Source organism: Benincasa hispida, chromosome 7 (assembly GCF_027475165.1).
Source record: "Benincasa hispida cultivar pf3 chromosome 7, pf3_genome.v1.1, whole genome shotgun sequence".
Taxonomy (NCBI): Eukaryota; Viridiplantae; Streptophyta; class Magnoliopsida; order Cucurbitales; family Cucurbitaceae; genus Benincasa; species Benincasa hispida.
Window position 1 is genome coordinate 42,633,367 of NC_143484.1, and position 20,797 is coordinate 42,654,163.

Below are 20,797 nucleotides of genomic sequence, written 5' to 3' on the forward strand. Positions count from 1 at the left end.
CAACGTGATGTCAAACCTTATCATACGTAAGAATTAAGCTTGCATCCTTCTAGAGGAGATATTTAAGACAATTTGGAGACTTTCTATATTTTTAATTTTGCGTTTTGACTTATTAATTAGTATGCAATTAAGTTTTAAGTTCCTAAGCCTTATGTTTTACAATTTGTAATTAATTGTATTTGAATGTCTTTTGAGTTCTTGGTCCATGCACGACTTTTTGGCCTATAAAGTGGTTTGTAATTCTTTTCAAAACTTAGATTATCAATATTAAAAAGCTTATGCTTATTCAAGCCATTTGGTGTTTTTTTTCTTTTAAATCTTGCTTTAGATTTTATGTTTAAATCAATTCATTGGAGTAATCTTGATCAAGCTAACTCTAGAGTGAATTGTATCTAAGATTGACCATCATAGATTTTAAGTTTGATCTAAATTAGCTTTCTTTGTGAGTGATTGCAAGGATTTTAGAAAGATCTCTAGCTTTACATCCAACGAACATTGCAGGCCCATCAAGAGATACTAAAATTAGATAATTAAAAATATATAGCTTAAAAGAGAATAAAATTAAAAGTATAAAGATTAAATTGATATTTTAATATATACATATACATATAGATATAGATATAGATATAGATATATATATGGCAACTTTTTTAAATTTAAATAAGTGTTAGCAACTTTATCTTTTAATAGGAGCTGATTGAAGGCATTCATTTAGCAATTAATGTTGGAGTCGCACCATTTTGGATGGATGAAACAGACTCAAAGGTTGCTTGTAAGCTTCTTATGGATGAAGATCGTCGCATCAGTGAAATATTGAATAAATTACAAAGTTCAGTTTAATCTGTCTATTAACTTGGAATTTTTCCTCCACATATTTAAAGCTTCTACACATTAACTAATCTATTAAAAATAAAATTGAACTTTTATGCCTAACAAATACCTAAACTTTCAATTTTGCATCTAGAAAGTTCATAAATTTTTAAAATGTTGAATAGCTCACGGGCCTATGAAACAAAATTGAAAACCTAAAAATATATTGAAAAAAACAAAAGTTTAATAACTTATTAATCACTTTTAATCATAAATCCAATAAAATTCAAATACTAACTTGCAATTTAACATTTGAGAACACAATTTTGATCAAATTGTTATGTTAACAACAATTCCAAGCGAATAATTGTAAATAATCCATAGATACAATTCAGATACAATTCAGAGACTACACCCATCTACATGCATTCCTTCAATCATAAAAGAAAAAGAAATTAAAAAAATATATATCCTTTTAAAAAAAAGAAAAAAAGAAAACTATCACATGATAACTTTTGATTGAGGATCTTAATTGCATAAGGATAAATGTAGCCTGCAACAAATATTTTTCATTCCAAGTAGCCTTATTTTCTTGGAGGGCATAATAACCTTCTTCAATTAGATACCATATTTTCCAAACAAATAAAAACAAATTGAATCTCACTTCAATCGACGATTTCAATATATGTTCTACTACATCAAAGTAGTTCAAATAAATTTAATCTAAACATGTAAAGACAAAACAAAAAAATATATATTTATATATATCTACAAAACTTGAAAAAACTCAGCACCCCTGAAATGTCAGGTCTATCTCAGCATTGACGAGAAGTCTCGAGATTGAATTTGAATATCAATGAGCATGAGATAAAGTGTCACTTTATAATTACTCTTTTTTTAGGTAGGTAGTAAAATTATAGTAGTTACATCCAGACCTCATTCCAAATTTCCAGTTTCTGCAGGTCACTAACTACGGCTGCTGTCTTCTTAGAGAAACCCTCCACAGATTGAAAGTCCCTTGGGGAAATGGCTTCAACAATCTCTAAATTTTGGGCATTACCACAAACAGATCAAGCAATCAGTCAATTTTGGCAATGAGATAGATAAACCTAACTGTTGCATTTGTGGTCCAACAAAAATGAAGATAATCGAAAGGTCGGGTCGGGTCGGGTCGTGCTAGCGAAGCAAAACTTTCGATATTTTGCGGGAATAAATAAATAGTGACCACACAGCAAGCCAAGCTGATATGTACAACAAGACCACACCAGTTGCTACTACAATTCCAGATCCTCCAAGACTAACAGAAAAGAAAAATGAAATGATTAGCTTTGCAGATGCAGATGATAGAAGGGCACGTTGGATAATATTTTTGTTTGTGGTAATTTATATTCAAGAAAAATTCTGAGGATATTATTTGAGTTTCTTGTGTTGTCTAAGCTGTGAAAGATAAAAATGAACCTGCTGTCTCGGCTAGCCAGAAGGGTGGTCAGCGCAATCATCTGTGTCGCCGTTTTCCACTTCCCCAAGTTATTTACAGCCACAGCCTATTGTTAAGTTCGAGTTAAAAGTTTCATCAAGTCAAACGAACTGAATTGGTTTTCATTTTGGTATATACAAACCTCTAGAAGCTTACTATTCTGGGAAGCAGCCCATTCTCTAACTGCAGACATGGTTATCTGTAAATAAATTGCAAAAATAATCAATACAATATCCATTATAAATTCGAAAAGAAATAAATGAATCAAATATATGAAAGTAGTACTTCTTGTTATTGTCCAATTTTTTTAAGGGACAGTTGTAAATATAGACATTAGATCTAAAGTATTAGCAGATTTAACATAATGTAAAAAATTTTGCAAATATGGCCAAATTTAAATAGTCTATCAGTGATAGATCATATTACTGGGAAGAGTCTATCAACAATAGAAATGTATCGCTGATAGACTTGGGGGTCTATCAACGATAGAAGTCTATCGCTAATAGACTTGGGGTTTATCGTTGATAGATTTGTCTATATTTGCAATTTTTTTTTAAATGATGTTATACACTTGGTTATTATTCCTAAAAATGCTACCAATTACAATTACCCTTTTTATAATCATATTTACATCTTTTCTAGGTACTACTTGAATTCTTAGCCAAATTCTAAACAAGTTTTTGAAAACTTTTTTTCCAAAATTTGGCTATGTTGTTTAGAACATAGACGATACAAAAAAACAAAACAAAACAATTCACAAAAAAAAACAAATCACAAAAAAAAATTGATGAAGCTTGTAAACAAAAAAAAAATGATTATCAAACGGACGTAAAAAAATGCATTTTCAATTTGAAGGTTTAACAAAAGAACATAAAATCTATATGAGTTAAGGATGTTCAAGAGACTAGTGGGGAGGGGAAAAAATGAAAAGCCTGTAATGTTCCAAAGAGGTACCAACGAGGCCAACAAATTACCTCCCTGCCAATAATTGCTATTGAAGGTAGAGTCAGAAGCCAAGGAATATGACCAAACACAGAAACCTCCAGGGGTTGTGTACATAGTAAGATCAGTGTGGCAGCAACCATAAGCTGTAGTAAAGGAATGTCAGTTGATTAAGAATGTCTGAACCATAACTGAACTTAACAAGATTGATTCAATTTCCGTGGACTAGATCAAATAAAGGAGGAGGACCAACCTTATCAGCTACTGGATCAAGAAACGCACCAAAAGCAGAACCTAACCTCATCTGATAAATACATTTACAAATTAGGACCAAACTGATTGAGACAGCTATAAAAGGATAACCAACACAGGTGTCTCCCACAATATTGGATATGGAGTTCAAAACACACCTTCCGAGCAATATAACCATCAAGCCAGTCTGTAACTGCCGCAGCAATGAATATACTAGTTGTCGCAGTCGTTCCCCACCAGTTATCAACATAGAAAGCTAATAACAGACGCACATATTGTTATGATTAAATTCAAGTGCACTAAAATTAACATTTACTTTCATTTCTACAAACTAGAGGAAAGCAATTTCGAGATGAACAAACAAATCATCAACATAGAAGATTAATAACAGAAACTTGTGTTTTCCTTTCCTATTATTATTAAAATCAAAAGCATTGGACTTGAAAGCAGCCAGTAGTCTTTCAGAGACAATTGGGGAACAAATTCAGACATTCATGATGCAACAGTAATTTTAATCACACGCTACCACCATGAAATCCACAATAATAATCAAATGGTATGACAATGGAAGATTTTGCATAATAAAAAGCTGTAGAATCCTCGGTTGCAGGCTTTTTAGTGCATAAGCAGTTGCAGCATACCAATTTATCCAATGATAAGAGAACTAAATCCGAGATTAGCAACGTTCAACTAACCCATATTTACACAAAACAAAGCAAAAAATAACAAAAACTTTATAGATGAAACCCCTTTAACAATCGTCAGCACAAACAACATACAGGATTTGATAACAACGATTTCCAACACAAATCCAAAGATAACAACCCAAAGGTCAGGCCAATACACATCGTAAAACGAAACATACAACATCTATAGATCAACTATTGATCGTGTATCGATTCAATGAAAACAAACATAAATTGCGATTTAAGAAAGAACGCAGAATTATGGAACATACTGCAAACGAATATCGGAACAGCGGCCACTCGGGCAAGCGTCAAAATAGTGGGCAATGTGAGCAATTTGGAACGTTGTGGTTCATGTTGGTGCATTAATGGCGATGAAGTCTGGCTATGGAAGTCGTCTTGGAACCAGACATTGTTATGATCCTTGCTTTCCGAACCCATATCAGCCACAAATTCAGAGCTGGCAGATGGAGGAGAAGCAGAATCAGAACCTGATCCTGACCCGAAAACCCCTCCTCGTTTTTCGTTGGAATTGGAATTAGACCTTTTAGACCCCATCGATAAACATTTATATCCGCTACGAAACCCTAAAATTTTAGGAGGGCCTCCTTTAATCTTATCGTGCACGAGTCGAGCGCGTGGTGCTAACGTCCACCACCCAACTCCTCCACCTCCATAAATCACTGAATCTCTATCTCCGCGTACCGGCGGCGGCGGCAGCGGTTGGGGAGGTCCGGCAAGGGAATTGCGGCGGCCGGTGGAAATGGAGCGCAGCCAATTTGGGAGGTTTTTGTGGGGGGAGGAGGAGGAGAAGAAGAAGAAAGGGTTGTGGGAATGGAAAGTGGCGGCCATTAACGAAGTTTGCTTAAGGGTTAACATAATTGATGGGATTGGTGGTGGAGATGGGATGGAGATTCCTTGGTTTTAGGTGGGAATTTAGGGGGAAAGTGGCTGGTTGGATTGGAATTGATTTTTCTTTTTTTACATGAATTTGATTGATTTCTGTTTGAAGATTGCTGTTTCATTTCTTGTTTGCTCCTAATTTTGTGGATTAGGTATGAGTTGTTCTTCTTTATACATTTTGCTTTCGTTTTCGCTAATCGCTACCACCTCCCTAATCCCTCCATGTCCACACATATACATTTTTTTAATATACTTTCATCATCATTATTATTATTAGGGTGGTGGCGGTTTCATTATGTAATTATTTTGTTTTTTTTTTATTTTGAAAATTAAGTCTATTTTATTTACAATTTTTTATCTTTAAACATTTTTTCAGGTACAATGGTTGAATTCATAACCAAATTCCAAAAACAAGAATATCTTTTTGAAAGTTTTTTTTAATTCTCAAAATTTGACTTAGCTTTTTAAACTATTGGTGAAAAGTAGATAACAAATGAAGAAATTTTGAGGTTGAAGTAATATCTATAGACTTAATTTTAAAAAACAAAATGGTTACCAAATAAACTTTAATTTTTTTTTTTTTTTTTGAAATTAAGCCTATAAATTGTTTACTTTCTACCAATAGTTTAAAAAAGCCAAACTAAATTTTAAAAACTAAAAATAAATAGCTTTTAAAATCTTGTTTTTGTTTTTGAAATTTAACTAAAAATTCAACTATTGTACTTAAAAAATATGCAAATCACCCTAATAAAAGGGAGAAAATAAGCCAAAAAAACGAAATAGTTACCAAATGGGGCGTGAATCATTGAAATGAGTATAATTCTAATTAGGGGTGACCATTCAAAATGCAAAAATCGAATCATTTCTAAAAATCATACGAATCGAACCGAAAACTCAGTGAAATCGAAAAATGTGGTTCGGTCCAGTTTAAAGAAATTTTGAAATCGAATTAATTCGATTCAGTTCGCTTTCAATTTCAAAAATCGAATTTGAAACCGAACCAAACCGTTTTTAACTAATATATATATTTATTTATTTATATATTTTTATATTTAAAAAAAAGGTAAAATCGAATTTAAAATCGAAATGTTTTTTAATTTAAAGAACAAAACCAAATTTAAAATCGAACCGAACTGAACCGTTTTTTAATTAAAAAAATATGACACGGATTTTTTTAAATACCAAAACCGAATTTGAAACCGAACTGAACAATATATATACGATTAAGTTCGGTTGAATTTCACATATTAGAAAATTTGACACGGACTTCTAATTTCACGAACAATATTATTTGTACAAAGTGTATTATATGTATATTGTCAATTGGTTCAATTCATTCGAATTTTTCCTTTTTGCCTAACCGAACCCAAATGAATATTTATAATTTCTTCCATATTCATTCCAAAAATCACCAAACTAGCTTGGTTAGGTTGATTTAATCGGTTTTCCATATTTTAGTCCTTGCACCTTTGGACAAAATCCCCCGAAATTTAGGGATATACTTCGGCTTTTCCACCAAAATAGTGGTTGTATGTATATATATACATAGTGTGTTTTTTATGTCAACTTTGTATCTGAATGTGGGAGATCAAATCTACTATTCATTAGAATAAATAGAGAAATGCATCGTTTAGTAATTAATTTATACTCCAACACCAAATTGAGCATAGTTAAACACTTGACATGTACTATCTTTTAATAGGTCATAGGTTTAATCTTTGATCCCATATTTGTTGCACTAAAAGAAATATATACATACTTAAAAGTATATTAATGACGTATAATTTGTATATCAATATTCAAAACAATATCATTCATTCAATAATGTTACACATATGGTATATTAACATTCATGTCACGTGCATGGGACAAACTGAACACATTAACAAGAAGTGATATTTCAATTATATAAAGTATATTATTTGCCAACCAATCTCATGATGAAATCATTACAAGAATTTTGGGCTTTAATGTCGGTTGAAAAAAGTGCTCTCGGATGTATAATATCAGTTTAAAAAAAAAAGATTTTTAATGTCGGTTTTAGACCGACATTGAAAATGGGCTACAATGTTGATTTAAAACTGACGTTAAAGGCCTCTTTTTTTTTTTTTTTTACTTTATTAAAAATTCATTTCAAATTAAATGATCTTCTCTCTCCTTTCACTTATCTCTTACCAAACCCTTTCCTCTCTCAACTTGGTCGTGCACATCAGTTCATGGGTTGTCGTCACCGGTGTTGCTTTGATCTCCGTCGTCGTGGGATTCTTCCGGTGGTGGGTCATCGTCGTGGGTGTTCTCCAGTTGTTTTTTGGTTGGTTTTCGTCGGCGCATGGGTGTTCTCGTGGGTTGTCGTCATCGGTTTTGCTTGGATCTTCGTCATCATGGGCTTCTTCCAGTGGTGGGTCATCGTCGTGGATGTTCTCCGGTTGTTTTTTGGTTGGTTTTCGTCAGCACGTGGGTGTTCTTCGTTGGCGTGTGGGTTCTCCATTGTTCTTCGCGTGTTCCGGTGGTTCTTCGCGTGTTCTTTCGAGATTTCTTCGTCGGTGTGTGGCCCTTAAGTGGTGTTGTTCTCCGATTGGTTTTTCGATGGTTGTTCGTCGTGGTTGTTCTTCTGATGGGTCAGCTCGCCATTCATCCAGCTTGTTTCGGTCGTAAAGGTGGGTCGTTGGCATCGTGGTCAGCTCATCGTTTGTCAAATCTGTCATCTCAACTTTGTTTGCAAAGGTCCAATGCTCGCCAGCGTTTCAATCTTCGAGCTCCGGTTCGGATCTCTTCAAGTTTGTGGGTTATTTAAGTTGTTTGCTTGGAAAGGTAAAATTTTATTTTCATATGAATTTTCAATTTAGTAATTTAAAGTTGGTTGATAGCTGAAGAATATATGCTTGGTTGGTAGTCTTGAAATTTGTTAATTATTGATTGGTGTAGTTCAAGTGTTATTTCATTAATTTTATTTTTTGTTCCAATGATTAAGCTTCTTGAAATTTATTAATGTTTGAATGAAATTAGATAAAAAACATGTACTTGGTTGATAGTCTTGCTTGGTGTGGCTCAAGTGTATATCACAACCAATTTGTTAATATTTTAGGTCATATTGTTGATTATGGTTAAATTTACAAGCTTACAGTTACGTAATTTTTCCTTGTTATTGTTTGTCTTTTTTGTAGATTAAGTTGCATATTTTACAATCATGGATATGTCATGGATGAAAATAAATAGAATATCAGCTAAGTATGGTTTAGGGTCGAGATGTTTATTAAAAATGGTCTACAACATTCAAATATACCAAATGTCATGAGTTGTCCATGTTTGAAGTGTGTGAATGCAAATACTCTAAATGTGAACACAATAAGAGATCACTTATTTTTTAATAGTATAGATCAAAGTTATCAGACATGGATTTTTCACGGTGAATCATTACCGATTAAGAAAAACAATGAAAATGTGTCTATTAGTGAAAGAGACAAAGTTGATGAGGATGATGTTGATGTTGATGACACAATTGGAATGTTTGAGGCTGCATCCAACTATTTTAATGAAAAATTCGATAATTTTGAAGAATTATTAGATGATGCGAAGAAACTATTGTACCCAAATTGTAAAACTTTATCCAAAATATCTACATTGGTAAAGTTATATAATTTGAAAGCTAAATTTGGATTGGAGCTATAAGAGTTTCACTGAGTTGTTGGAATTAATTCATGACATATTGCCTTATCCTAATGAAATTCCAACTTCTACTTATGAAGCAAAAAAGATGTTGGGTACACTTGGAATGAAGTACGAGAAGATTCATGCATGTAGCAATGATTGTTGCTTGTTTAGAAAAGAACTCTCTAATGCAAATGTATGCCCCATTTGTGGTACGTCAAGATGGAAGCTTCATAAAAATTTAAAGGAAAGGGCTAAGAATATCCCAACAAAAATCATGTGGTATTTCTCTCCAATTCCAATATTTGAAATGTTGGGGTTTGTGCCCTAAAGTCTCGTGTCCAGTAGTTTGTAAACAACTTTGTACGAACACTTGTGATGTATAATATAAATGATATTTACTTCACTACTTGACTTTGCACATTTAGATGTTTTTTAATTTTACCACAAACCAATAAACTTAAGATCCCTGGTTATTTGTATGTAACTTAATCATGTATGTGGTGATATACAAGTGGATCATGTCTTGAGTGATAACCAAAATGGTCTGTAGTATATGGACATAGGAGGGAAATCTTATCTTGGTAATGCTACGGATGTGGCCCGCTTTGTGGAATAGTCACAAGTGTTGTAACTTGTCACAGATGATCTGATCCTGATCATTCGTGTAGAGGACATGCGAGCGGGGGTGTCCTATACAAAGAGTTTGTATAAGACCTGACCACGAAGTGTTAACATCTCGTTATATAACACCGTTCATAACTGAGACTTCACTTCACTAGGATGACCATAGGTAACATGACATCAATCCTAAGTGAGTTGGGAACTCCTGCCATTGAGGGTTGTCCTTTGATTTGCATGGGTGTGAGTGGTCAGAACGCCGACTCAAACCTTCCATTTTGGAGATTTGTCTGATTTGGGAGTTGGGAACTCAGCTACACAAGATGGAATTCACTCCTTCCCTAGGCAAGGGCAAGTAAATAGATAGCTCCTTTAAGGGCTAATTCCAATGCTTGAACGATGTGACACCACGCACCTTTTCATGGCCCGAGAGGTGTTTACACATAGTAGGACTATGTTGTATTGTTCATTAGAGAGATCAGTGGTACTTAAAGAGGAAGATGTAATTACAGGGGCAAAACGGTAAATTGGCCTGCTATAATTACGAGCATCTGTGAAGGGTCATCATACTCATGATTGGTTATATCCAATGGACATATAAATACATCTATGGCTAGAAGAGTTCAACTGTCGGTCTTTAGTGGAATACCGTGCAGTTAACGGATGGTGGATATCGTGACTAAAGAGTTTAGTCAGCTATTCACGTACCGTTGGAGCTTCGAGCCATAGGTCCATCAGGTCACCTTAGTAGCTTGGATACAATTGAGAGTCAGTTTTTGGGTCAATTTAAAATGTTCAAATTGACAAGAGGGAGTTCGATTATATATGATATAATTGAACGAGTTAATTAAATATGATATAATTAACTTTACGTATGAGATACATTAATTTGGAGGAAATTGGATATAAATATGATTTATATCTAGTAGAGGGATAATATTATAATTAATATTTGATATTAATTTATAAGTTATGAATGTGATAAGTTCACATTAATTGGACAGTTTTAAAAGAAATGGGAAGGCACTTCTTCGTTTAAAATAATAGACGAGTGCATTATAAATAGTAGACGGTATGTTGATCTTGGTGTGCACGGGTATTATGAAAAAGATAGTGTCATCATTTAGAAAATCAGTGCCTATACGATAGGACTGCACGATTGCTTACATATACGATATTGCTAAGCGATCATACCAATTACAACGTCGCGTGCTATTATCTAAACGATCGTTTACCTTTTTATTAAGCAATCGTTTAGCTCCCGATATTTACTAAACGATCGTATAGATGATCGCTTAGTTTTTCCTACGCGATCGTATTAGACGATCGCTCACCCTTTTCCTACACGATCGTATAGACAATTGTTTACCTTTTCCTACACGATTGTATAGACGATCGTTTACTTTTACTACAAGATCATATACTTCACCTAAACGATCAAGCATCTTGTCTATGCAATAAATGATCTCTTCTCTCACTTACTTGATCGTTGTGTACGGTCGCTCTTCCTCCTTCCCTCTACCAAATCCAAACAAAGCCCACACTTTGGATTCTCACTCCAAGAATACTGAGGGCTCTAAGTGGTGTTGTCTTCTCCGATTCCTTCTGTTCAAGTGGAGACTGTTCGAGGTAGACGGTTGGGTTGCAAACTCGAGAAATCTTCATTTGGTATGATTTCTTGATCCCTTTTGCATCATGAAAGTTTGTTTGAATATATATGCAGAACCGCTTCCGCTTGTAGGTACTCTTGAATAAGAGCCCTTCAATTGGTATCAGAGCACTCGGTTTTCTGATATTCCAATTCATTACTGCAAAAGAATTGCAAATACGTTCTTGGTGGGTGCATTTCTACACTGTTTAATCGTTAAATTGTTGTGGATGTGTGGATTTATGGATGTTTTCGTGGATGTTAGCCTCGGTTTGTTTTAATCCTTTTATATTTGCGGTTGTTTGTAAAGGCCCCTTCTTTTTTGGGCATTAATAATCATTATCAAGTCTATATTCAAAGTCTGTTTGAGTTTTGAGTCGTTCGTGAAGAAGATCGGAGCAAGCGTTGCAGTTCTTCAAGGAAGAGACGATCAAGTGTTGATACCATCGTGTATTCGATGGAGAACGCGATCAAGTATTGTTCGCATCGTACAGTCGCTGAAGTACGTGATCGCTGTTGATCGCATCGGTTAGATGATGGAGTACGCGATCGTTATTGATCGCATCAGTTAGACGATGGGTTATGCGATCAAGTATTGATCGCATCGTGCAGTCAATGGGGTACGCGATCGCTGATGATCGCATTGTGTAGACGATCAGATAAGTGATCAAGGGTTGATCACATCGTGTCGAAGATCGGTTACGCGATCACTGAGTATCGGGTCGTGTAGATGAGGTGATGCTCGCGTATCGCTTAACGCGCGCACCTAGTCGATTGTTTAGGTCAGCAAGCTTCATCACTTAGTAACTGACTAAACGATCGCTTAGTAACGCAAGGTAAATCGTTTACCTAACGCCACGTTAAGTGATCGCATAGACGATCGTTCTAGTCAGCAAGCTTCATCGCTTAGTAACTGACTAAACAATCGCTTAGTAACACAAGGTAAATTGTTTACCTGACACCGCGTTAAGTGATCGCATAGACGATCGTTTTGGTCAGCAAGCTTCATTGCTTAATAACTGACTAAACGATCAATTAGTAACGCAAGGTAAATCGTTTACCTGGTTGCACACATCGGTTAGACGATGAGATGGTCGCGCATCGTTTAACGAGTGCGCACAATGGACAATCGTAGGTCAGCAAGCTTCATCACTCATTAAATGACTAAACAATAGCTTAGTAACGCAAGGTAAATCGTTTACCTATTGTTGCGCTATGCGATCGCATAGACGATCAGGCTTCACTGCCTCGTTGTCGTCTACGCGATCGTTTAATTATGCTCCTATCGTGTAGTGCGTGCTGAATGGTCGTCTACCTACAACATTTATTACAGATGGAGTCCTCCTGGCGGTTCAAGACCCGGTTTGCCTGTGAACCGGTTTGCTCGATGAAAAATGTAATAGATAGAGTTTTTTTCATTCCGATTTTGTAAAGGCTCATCCCGGTCCATAAATCCTTCATTATTTACATGCGATGTAGGTTTTTTAATATGTCATATGGTATGCACATATAGATAAACCCGACCTTAGGTCATGCATAATTTCTTTATTATAAGTGTCATAATTTAGAGAAGCATGTTTTAATTTACTTAAATGCATGCTCATGCATCATATAATATAAGGGTTATATTTATGTATGCTTTATTTATATTTTTTTTTCGTTATATTTATAAGCGTTATAAATATTTTGTTATGTGGGATGAGTGTTTTAATTGTTTATTTTATAAATGGTTATAAAATGAAATTAGAACTAAAATATCCATATGTAGCAATTCTATCTATAGTAGACCTTTTGTCGAAGGCGGGTTCTATCTAGGCTGGGGTATTTAAGAGGGAACCTACCTGGAAAGGTAATTTAGATAGATTTGATGCATGCAAACTAAGGCTAGTCCATTAATGAGTTTAATGTGACTACTTGGATTTTTTTTTTTTATTTCAAAGACAAAAGTTGTTTTTGAGCAACCTTTATAAATGACTTAGATCATAATCAGTAGCTGGATTGTCTAGGTTAATAAACCCCTAGGTAGAACATTCAGTGGGAGGTTCTTGGGGCATTTGATGCTTCATTTTCACCTCTCGCGTTTCTCCCTCATAGTCCACACCGTGAGATCTACCCTCGGTCTCGAGGCACCTTTGGCGTGTCCCACCAACGGATGGTGTTTGGGTAGGTCAATATGAAGGTGGATGGAGAGAGTGTTCATAGTAAGTGAGAGCGGGAAGTGCGACAGCATATCCCTCGGTCTCCCTCGTTGGATTGAATAAAGTTTCTGTGCATCGCCTCATGGCACCCTGGGAGTGTCCCCCTATAGGATGGTAGTTCTGCACGTTTCTTTATTTGATCTCCTGTAAGAGGATAAGGTTACTTAGTCTCTTGTCCTAATCTGTCTTTACCCTGCGGTAAGTGCATTAGGGCGGGATTCTGGGGCCAAAAATGAGGGGTTACACTTACGCAGGATTGTTAAGGGTTAACTATTTTGGACCGAACAAATAGTGGCTATTAGGTTTAGTTCCAAGAGTTGGTTCTGCCTAATGATTGAGAACGTCTCATCCTAGTGAAGGGCCATCTGATCACCCTACTGGTGACGTTTGTCCTACCTCACTGGGTATCATTGCAAAATAAAAATCTTTCACTTAGGGTACTTGGAATCTGTTTTGCTAAAAATTAATTGGTTAATTAAAATGTGGTTTTTGCAAAGTATTATAAAAGGTTATTCATTTTTTTTTCAGCAACGTTTTTTAATGGCATCAGCCACTATCAATTTGCTTAGCGCCGAAAAATTGAATGGCCAAAACTATTCAAGTTGGAAACATATGCTCACGACGATACTCATCATCGAGGATCTGAAATTTGTCCTTATAGAAGAATGTCCTCCTATTCCACCTCAGGATGCTACTCAAAATGTTCGGACGGCATACGAGCGTTGGACACCGACAAATGAGAAGGCTCGAGCCTATATTCTGGCTAGCCTTAATGAAGTCTTGGCTAAGAAACACGAGTCCATGGTCTCAGTACGCGAGATCATGGAATCCCTGCGGGAAATGTTCGGACAGCCGTCTGGACAACTGAAGCATGAGGCTAAAAAACATATCTTCAACCCCAAAATGGAGGAAGGCACCTCTGTTCGTGAACACGTGCTGAATATGATGGTCCACTTTAATGTGGCGGAGATGAATGGGTTTAAAATCGATGAGGGTAGTCAAGTTAGTATTATTCTGCATTCATTGTCGGAGAGCTTCCTCCATTTTGTCAGCAATACGATTCTTAACAAAGTGGAATTCTCCCTTACCACTCTCCTCAACGAGTTGCAGACTTACCAATCCATGTTGAAAAGTAAAGAGAAAAAGAGAGGTGAAGCAAATGTTGTCTCGTCCTTTAAAAGGTTCTATCGAGGTTCGACCTCAGGAACAAAGTATGCACCTTCCACTTCTAACTCTGGAAAGGGGAAAAAGAAGAAGGGTGGTAAAGGGAAAGGGAATGTGCCTGCTAACCCGCCACTTGTCGTCCAGAAGAAGCGTCCACCGCCGGTTGAAAAAGGAAAATGTTTCCACTATAACCAAAACGGACACTGGAAGAGGAATTGTCCTCATTATCTGAAGGAAAAGAAGGCTGCCAAGGCTAAGGCTAGGGAAGACAGAGGTAAATATGATTTGCTTGTATGAGAAACTTGTTTAGTGGAAAATGATGATTCTGCTTGGATTTTAGATTCGAGCACCACTAATCATGTATGACCTTCTTTTCAGAGGATTAGATCCTGGCAACAGTTGGAGGCTGGTGAGATGACGATGCGAGTAGATACCGAGCACGTCATCTCAGATGTGGCAGTTGGAGACATCCAGTTTACTTTACAGAATAGGTTTCTTATATTAAATGATATCTTTGTAGTTCCTAAACTATAAAGGAACCTTATTTCTGTAAAGTGTATGTTACAATACAATTACACTATTGAATAAAGCATTTATTCGTAAGGATGGTGTTGAAATTTGTGCAACTAAACTGGAAAATAACTTACATGTGCTAAGAACTTTAGCCGTAAGTTCCCTCCATAACATATAGATGTTTAAAATTGTCGTAACTCAATCTAAATGCCAACAAATTTCTTTAGAACCTTATTGACATGGTTCGTTTGATGATGAGTTACGCTTCCTTATCAGACTCGTTTTGGGGTTTCACAGTGGGGTTGTGGTATACATTCTCAATTTTATTCCTTCTAAGAGTGTTGCAGGAAAACCTCTGGAGTTATGGAACGGGCGTAAAGCTAGTTTGCATCACTTCCGTATATAGGGTTGCCCAGCACATATGCTTAAGGTAAATCCCAAGAAGTTCGAATCATGATCGAGGTTGTGCCTCTTTGTAGACTACCCCAAAGGTACACGAGGAAGGTTACTTTTATGATCCGTCCGAAAACAAGGTGTTTGTTTCTGCGAATGCTACTTTCCTGGAGGAGGATCATATCAGGGAGCACAATCCATGTAGTAAAGTCGTATTAAGTGAGCTTTCCAAAGAAACTACTGAAGCTTCAACAAAAGTTATTGAAGGACCTGATTCATCAAACAGAATTGTTGATGATAGTTCATCTGGTAGATCGGTTCCACCTCAAGAGTTGAAGGAACCTCGATGTAGTGGGAGGGTTACGCACTCGCCTGATCGCTATCTAGGTTTCACGAAAATCCTAGATATGGTGACAGATGGAGACGTTAAGGATCCATTATCTTATAAAAAGGCAATGAAGAATGTTGACCGGGATGAATGGGTCAAAGACATGAATCTCGAGATGGAGTTGATGAACTTCAACTCGGTATGGGATTTTGTAGATCAGCCTGATGGGGTAAGACCTATAGATTTTAAATGGATCTACAAGTGCAAACAGGGTGCTGATGAGAAGGTGCAAACCTTCAAGCTCGACTTGTAGCAAAGGGTTATACCCAGGTGGAGGGAGTCGACTATGAGGTGACTTTCTCACCTGTTGCCATGTTAAAGTCGATCCGCATGATAGTGCATCGAGGTGACATGATCGTCACGAAGATCGCCTCGGAGAAAAATGTTGCTGATTCATTTACAAAGGCTCTCACGACTACAATGTTTGAGAGTCACCTTCATAGCATGGGTCTACGGGACCGCCCGTGGCTGGACTAGGGCAAGTGGGAGATTTTGTTGCAGTGGATTTTATGCCCTAATTTTTTGTTTTGTGCTTGTTTACTTGTACTCCCCACTTCACTTTAGGACAAGTGGGAGATTGTTGGGGTTTGTGCCCTAAAGTCTCGTGTCTAGTAGTTTGTAAACAACTTTGTACGAACACTTGTGATGTATAATATAAATGATATTTACTTCAATACTTGACTTTGCACATTTAGATGTTTTTTCATTTTACCTCAAATCAATAAACTTAAGATCCCTAGTTATCTGTATGTAACTTAAGCATGTATGTGGTGACATACAAGTGGATCATGTCTTGAGTGATAACCAAAATGGTCTGTAGTATATGGATATAGGGAAACCTTTTCCTGGTAATACTACGGATGCGACCCACTTTGTGGAATGGTCACAAGTGTTGTGACTTGTCATAAATGATCTGATCCTGACGTGGAAGAGGAAGACATTCTTCTATAAGACCTGACCACGAAGTGTTAATGTATCGTTATATAACACCATTCATAACTGAGACTTCACTTCACTAGGATAACAATAGGTAACATAACCTCAATCCCGAGTGAGTTAGGAACTCCTGTCATTGAAGGCGGTCCTTTGATTTTCATGGGTGCGAGTGGCCAGAATACCGACTCAAACCTACCATTTTGGGGATTCGTCTGATTTTGGAGCTGAGAACTTAGCTACACAAGATGGAATTCACTCCTTCCCCGAGGTAGGGGCAAATAGATAGATAGCTCCTTTAAGGGTTGATTCCAATGCTTGAACGATGTGACACCACGCACCTTTTCATGACCCGAGAGGTGTTTACACATAGTAGGACTATGTTGTATTGTTCATTAGAGAGATCAGTGGTACTTAAAGAGGAAGATGTAATTACAGGGGCAAAACGGTAAATTGGCCTGCTATAATTACGAGAATCTGTGAAGGGTCATCATACTCATGATTGGTTATATCCAATGGACATATAAATACATCTATGGCTAGAAGAGTTCAACTGTCGGTCTTTAGTGGAATACCTGGCAGTTAACGGATGGTGGATATCGTGACTAAAGAGTTTAGTCAGCTATTCACGTACCGTTGGAGCTTCGAGCCATAGGTCCATCAGGTCACCTTAGTAGCTTGGATACAATTGAGAGTCAGTTTTTGGGTCAATTTAAAATGTTCAAATTGACAAGAGGGAGTTTTATTATATATGATATAATTGAAGAGTTAATTAAATATGATATAATTAACTTTATGTACGAGATACATTAATTTGGAGGAAATTGGATATAAATATGATTTATATCTAGTAGAGGGAACAATATTATAATTAATATTTGATATTAATTTATAAGTTATGAATGTGATAAGTTCACATTAATTGGATGGTTTTAAAGGAAATGGGAAGGCGCCTCTTCGTTTAAAATAACAGATGAGAGCATTATAAATAGCAGACGGTATGTTGATCTCGGTGTGCATGGGTATTGTGAAAAAGATAGTGTCATCGTTTAGAAAATCAATGTCTATACGATAGGACTGCACGAGCGCTTACATATATAATATTGCTAAGCGATCGTATACCAATTACATTGTCGCGTGCTATTATCTAAACGATTGTTTACCTTTTTATTAAGCGATCGTTTAGCTCCCGATATTTACTAAACGATCGTATAGACGATCGCTTATTTTTTCCTACGCGATCGTATTGGACGATCACTCACCATTTTCCTACACGATCGGATAGACGATCATTTACCTTTTCCTACACGATCGTATAGATGATCGTTTACTTTTACTACACGATCGTATACTTCACCTAAACGATCAAACATCCTGTCTGTGTGATAGACGATCTCTTCTCCCACTTGCTTGATCGTTGTGTACGGTCGCTCTTCCTCCTTCCCTCTACCAAATCCGAACAAAGCCTACACTTTGGATTCTTACTCTAAGAATATTGAGGGCTCTAAGTGGTGTTGTCTTCTTCGATTCCTTCTGTTCAAATGGTGATATTCGAGGTAGACAGTTGGGCTTTAGACTCGAGAAATCTTCATCTGGTATGATTTCTTGATCCCTTTTGCATCATGAAAGTATGTTTGAATGTATATGCGGTAATTTTGTCACAATGAATTGGAAAGATCCGCTTCCGCTCGTAGGTACTCTTTAATAAGAGTTCCTTCATCAAAGAATGTTTCGAAGTAAAGAAACAACAAGTTTATTGACGTGGCATGCTAGAAAAAAAGAAACATATGGTTTATTAAAACATCTCAAAGATGCCCTATCGTGGAGAAATATAAACAATTTATGGCCAGAGTTTGGTCAGAACCTAGAAATCTTCGTCTTGCTCTTTCGACAGATGAGGTAAATCCACATGGAGATCTTAGTAGTAGATATAGTTGTTGGCCAGTGATGTTAGTGACGTACAATCTACCTTCATGGTTGTGCATGAAGCAAAAAAATTTTATGTTGACTGTACTAATATCTGGTCCTAAACAACTGGGAAAGGAAAGATGTTTATTTAGCTGACAGATGTTTATTTAACTTCGTTAGTAGATGATTACGATGCATATAAAGAACAACGTTTCATGCTTAAAGCTATTTTTATTATGGACCATTAATGATTTTCCTGCGTATGGTAACTTGTGTGGTTGTATGGTTAAAGGATATCATGCATGTCCAATTTGTGGAGAGAAAAATTCACCCACTTATTTACCAAAAGGGAAGAAGATGGCATATCTCGGGCATCGTAAGTTTCTACCACGTCATCATCCATATAGGAAACAAAAGAAAGTTTTTAATGGCACACAAAAATTAGAATTTGTTCCAGAACCATTGAGTGGAAAAGAAATTCTTGCAGAAACAAGTAAGTATCAATATTCATTTGGTAAGAAAACTATCAAGGAAAAGAACAATGGAGATAGCCCTTCAATTTATTGGAAGAAAAAATCTATTCTTTTTTAGTTAGAATACTAGAAGTATCTTGACGTGCGACATTGTTTAGAAGTGATGCACATTGAAAAGAATGTATGTGCAAATCTTATTGGCACATTGCTTTATATTCTTGGTAAAACAAAGTGGAATAAAAACTCGATTAGATTTGGTGGAACTAAATATTAGATCAGAGTTAGCCTCTCAAGTAGGAGAGAAAAAAATCTTTTTACCTCCCGCGTGTTATACATTAACACAAGCTGAGAAATTGAGCTTTTGTAAGTTACTATCAGAAATTAAAGTACCTGAAGGCTATTCATCGATCATTCAAAGTTTAGTGTCGCTCACAGATTTGAAACCTTACGGACTTAAGTCGCATGACCATCATGTTCTTATGCAACAATTATTACCTATAGCCATTCGTGATATTTTACCCAAACATGTAAGATTTGCATTTACTCGCCTATGTTTCTTCTTTATGCTATATGTTGCAAGGTGATTAATTCATCTCAGTTAAAGGGTATGTAAGAGGATATAGTTGTCATTCTATGCCTCTTAGATAAGTATTTTCTACCATCATTCTTCACAATAATGGTACACCTTATAGTGCATCTCATAAGAGAAGTTGAGTTTTGTGGACCTGTTTATTTAAGGTGGATGTATCCTTTTGAACAATACATGAAAGTGTTGAAAACTTATGTACGAAATAAAAATCAACCAGAAGGATGTGTAGGAGAAAATTCTATTGTCAAAGAGACTATAGAGTTTTGTTTTGAATTTGTATCTGGTGTTAATTCTATTGGGCTAAACTCATCAACAAAGAAAATGAACTCAAATATTGATAGAGCATTTTCAGCTGCTTGTTTTATCAGACCGAATAAGAATGAGTTGGATTAAGCTCATCTTTACGTCATTCAAAATGTAAATGATGTGCTTCCTTACGTTGAGTATGTAAATCTCCATCTTATTCTCATTTTAGGTTACTTTGTTGGGGATGATGCCCTAAACTCTCGTGTTCTGTAGTTTGTAAATACAGTTTTGAAGAAACACTTGTGATGTATAATATATGATATTTTCTTCACTTATTGTCTATGAACATTGGGTGTTTTATTTGCTTTACCACAAACCAATAAACTAAAATTCCTGGTTGTCATTTGTAACTTAAGCATGTATGTGGAGACATACAAGTGGATCATGTTTGAAGTGATAACCAAAATGGTCTGTAGTATATGGATATAGAAGGGAAACCTTATCCTGGTAACGCTACGAATGTGGCCCGCTTTGAAGAATAGTTACAAGTGTTAATTCATATGAGGACATGTGAGCGAAGGCGTCTTATACAAAGGAGTTTGTATAAGATTGAACCACAAAGTGTTAAAGTCTCATTATATAACGCCATTCATGACAGAGACTTCACTTCACTAGGATGACTATAGGTAACATGACCTCAATCCTGAGTGAGTGTGGAACTCCTGCCTTTAAAGACTGTCCTTTGATTTTCATGGGTGCGAGTGGCCAGATTGCCGACTCAAACCTACCACTTTGAGGATTCGTCTGATTTGAGAGCTAGGAACTCAGCTACACAAGATGAAATTCACTCCTTCCCTAAAGCAGGAGTAAGTAGATAGATTGCTCCCTTAAGGGCTGATTTCGGGGATTGAACGATGTGGCACTAGACACCTTCTCATGGCTCGAGAGATGTCCACACATAGTAGGACTATGTTGTATTATTCATTAAAGGGATCAGTGGTACTT

The 20,797-nt window shown here is 36.2% G+C and overlaps 1 protein-coding gene across 1 annotated transcript; it reads right to left on the bottom strand.

Moving 5' to 3' along the window:
• Positions 1–1,440: 1,440 nt before the first annotated feature.
• Positions 1,441–5,321, bottom strand: PGPS2 (phosphatidylglycerolphosphate synthase 2). Its single transcript, XM_039037218.2, has 7 exons — positions 4,440–5,321; positions 3,640–3,737; positions 3,483–3,533; positions 3,262–3,375; positions 2,430–2,486; positions 2,269–2,354; positions 1,441–2,107 (listed from the first exon to the last, which is right to left on the bottom strand). Exons 1-7 carry the CDS (start codon positions 5,044–5,046, stop codon positions 1,987–1,989), a joined length of 1,134 nt encoding a protein of 377 aa, XP_038893146.1. The 5' UTR covers positions 5,047–5,321; the 3' UTR covers positions 1,441–1,986.
• Positions 5,322–20,797: the final 15,476 nt, after the last annotated feature.

Bases quoted from the DNA above. Each gene is read 5' to 3' on its own strand.
- PGPS2 (XM_039037218.2), bottom strand. From the start codon at position 5,046: ATGTTAACCCTTAAGCAAACTTCGTTAATGGCCGCCACTTTCCATTCC. The intron at 3,534-3,639 runs GTGTGTTTTGAA...TGTATTTATCAG, and splicing joins ATGGTTATATTGCTCGGAAG to ATGAGGTTAGGTTCTGCTTT. The intron at 2,108-2,268 runs GTTCATTTTTAT...CTTTTCTGTTAG, and splicing joins CTGGCTAGCCGAGACAGCAG to TCTTGGAGGATCTGGAATTG.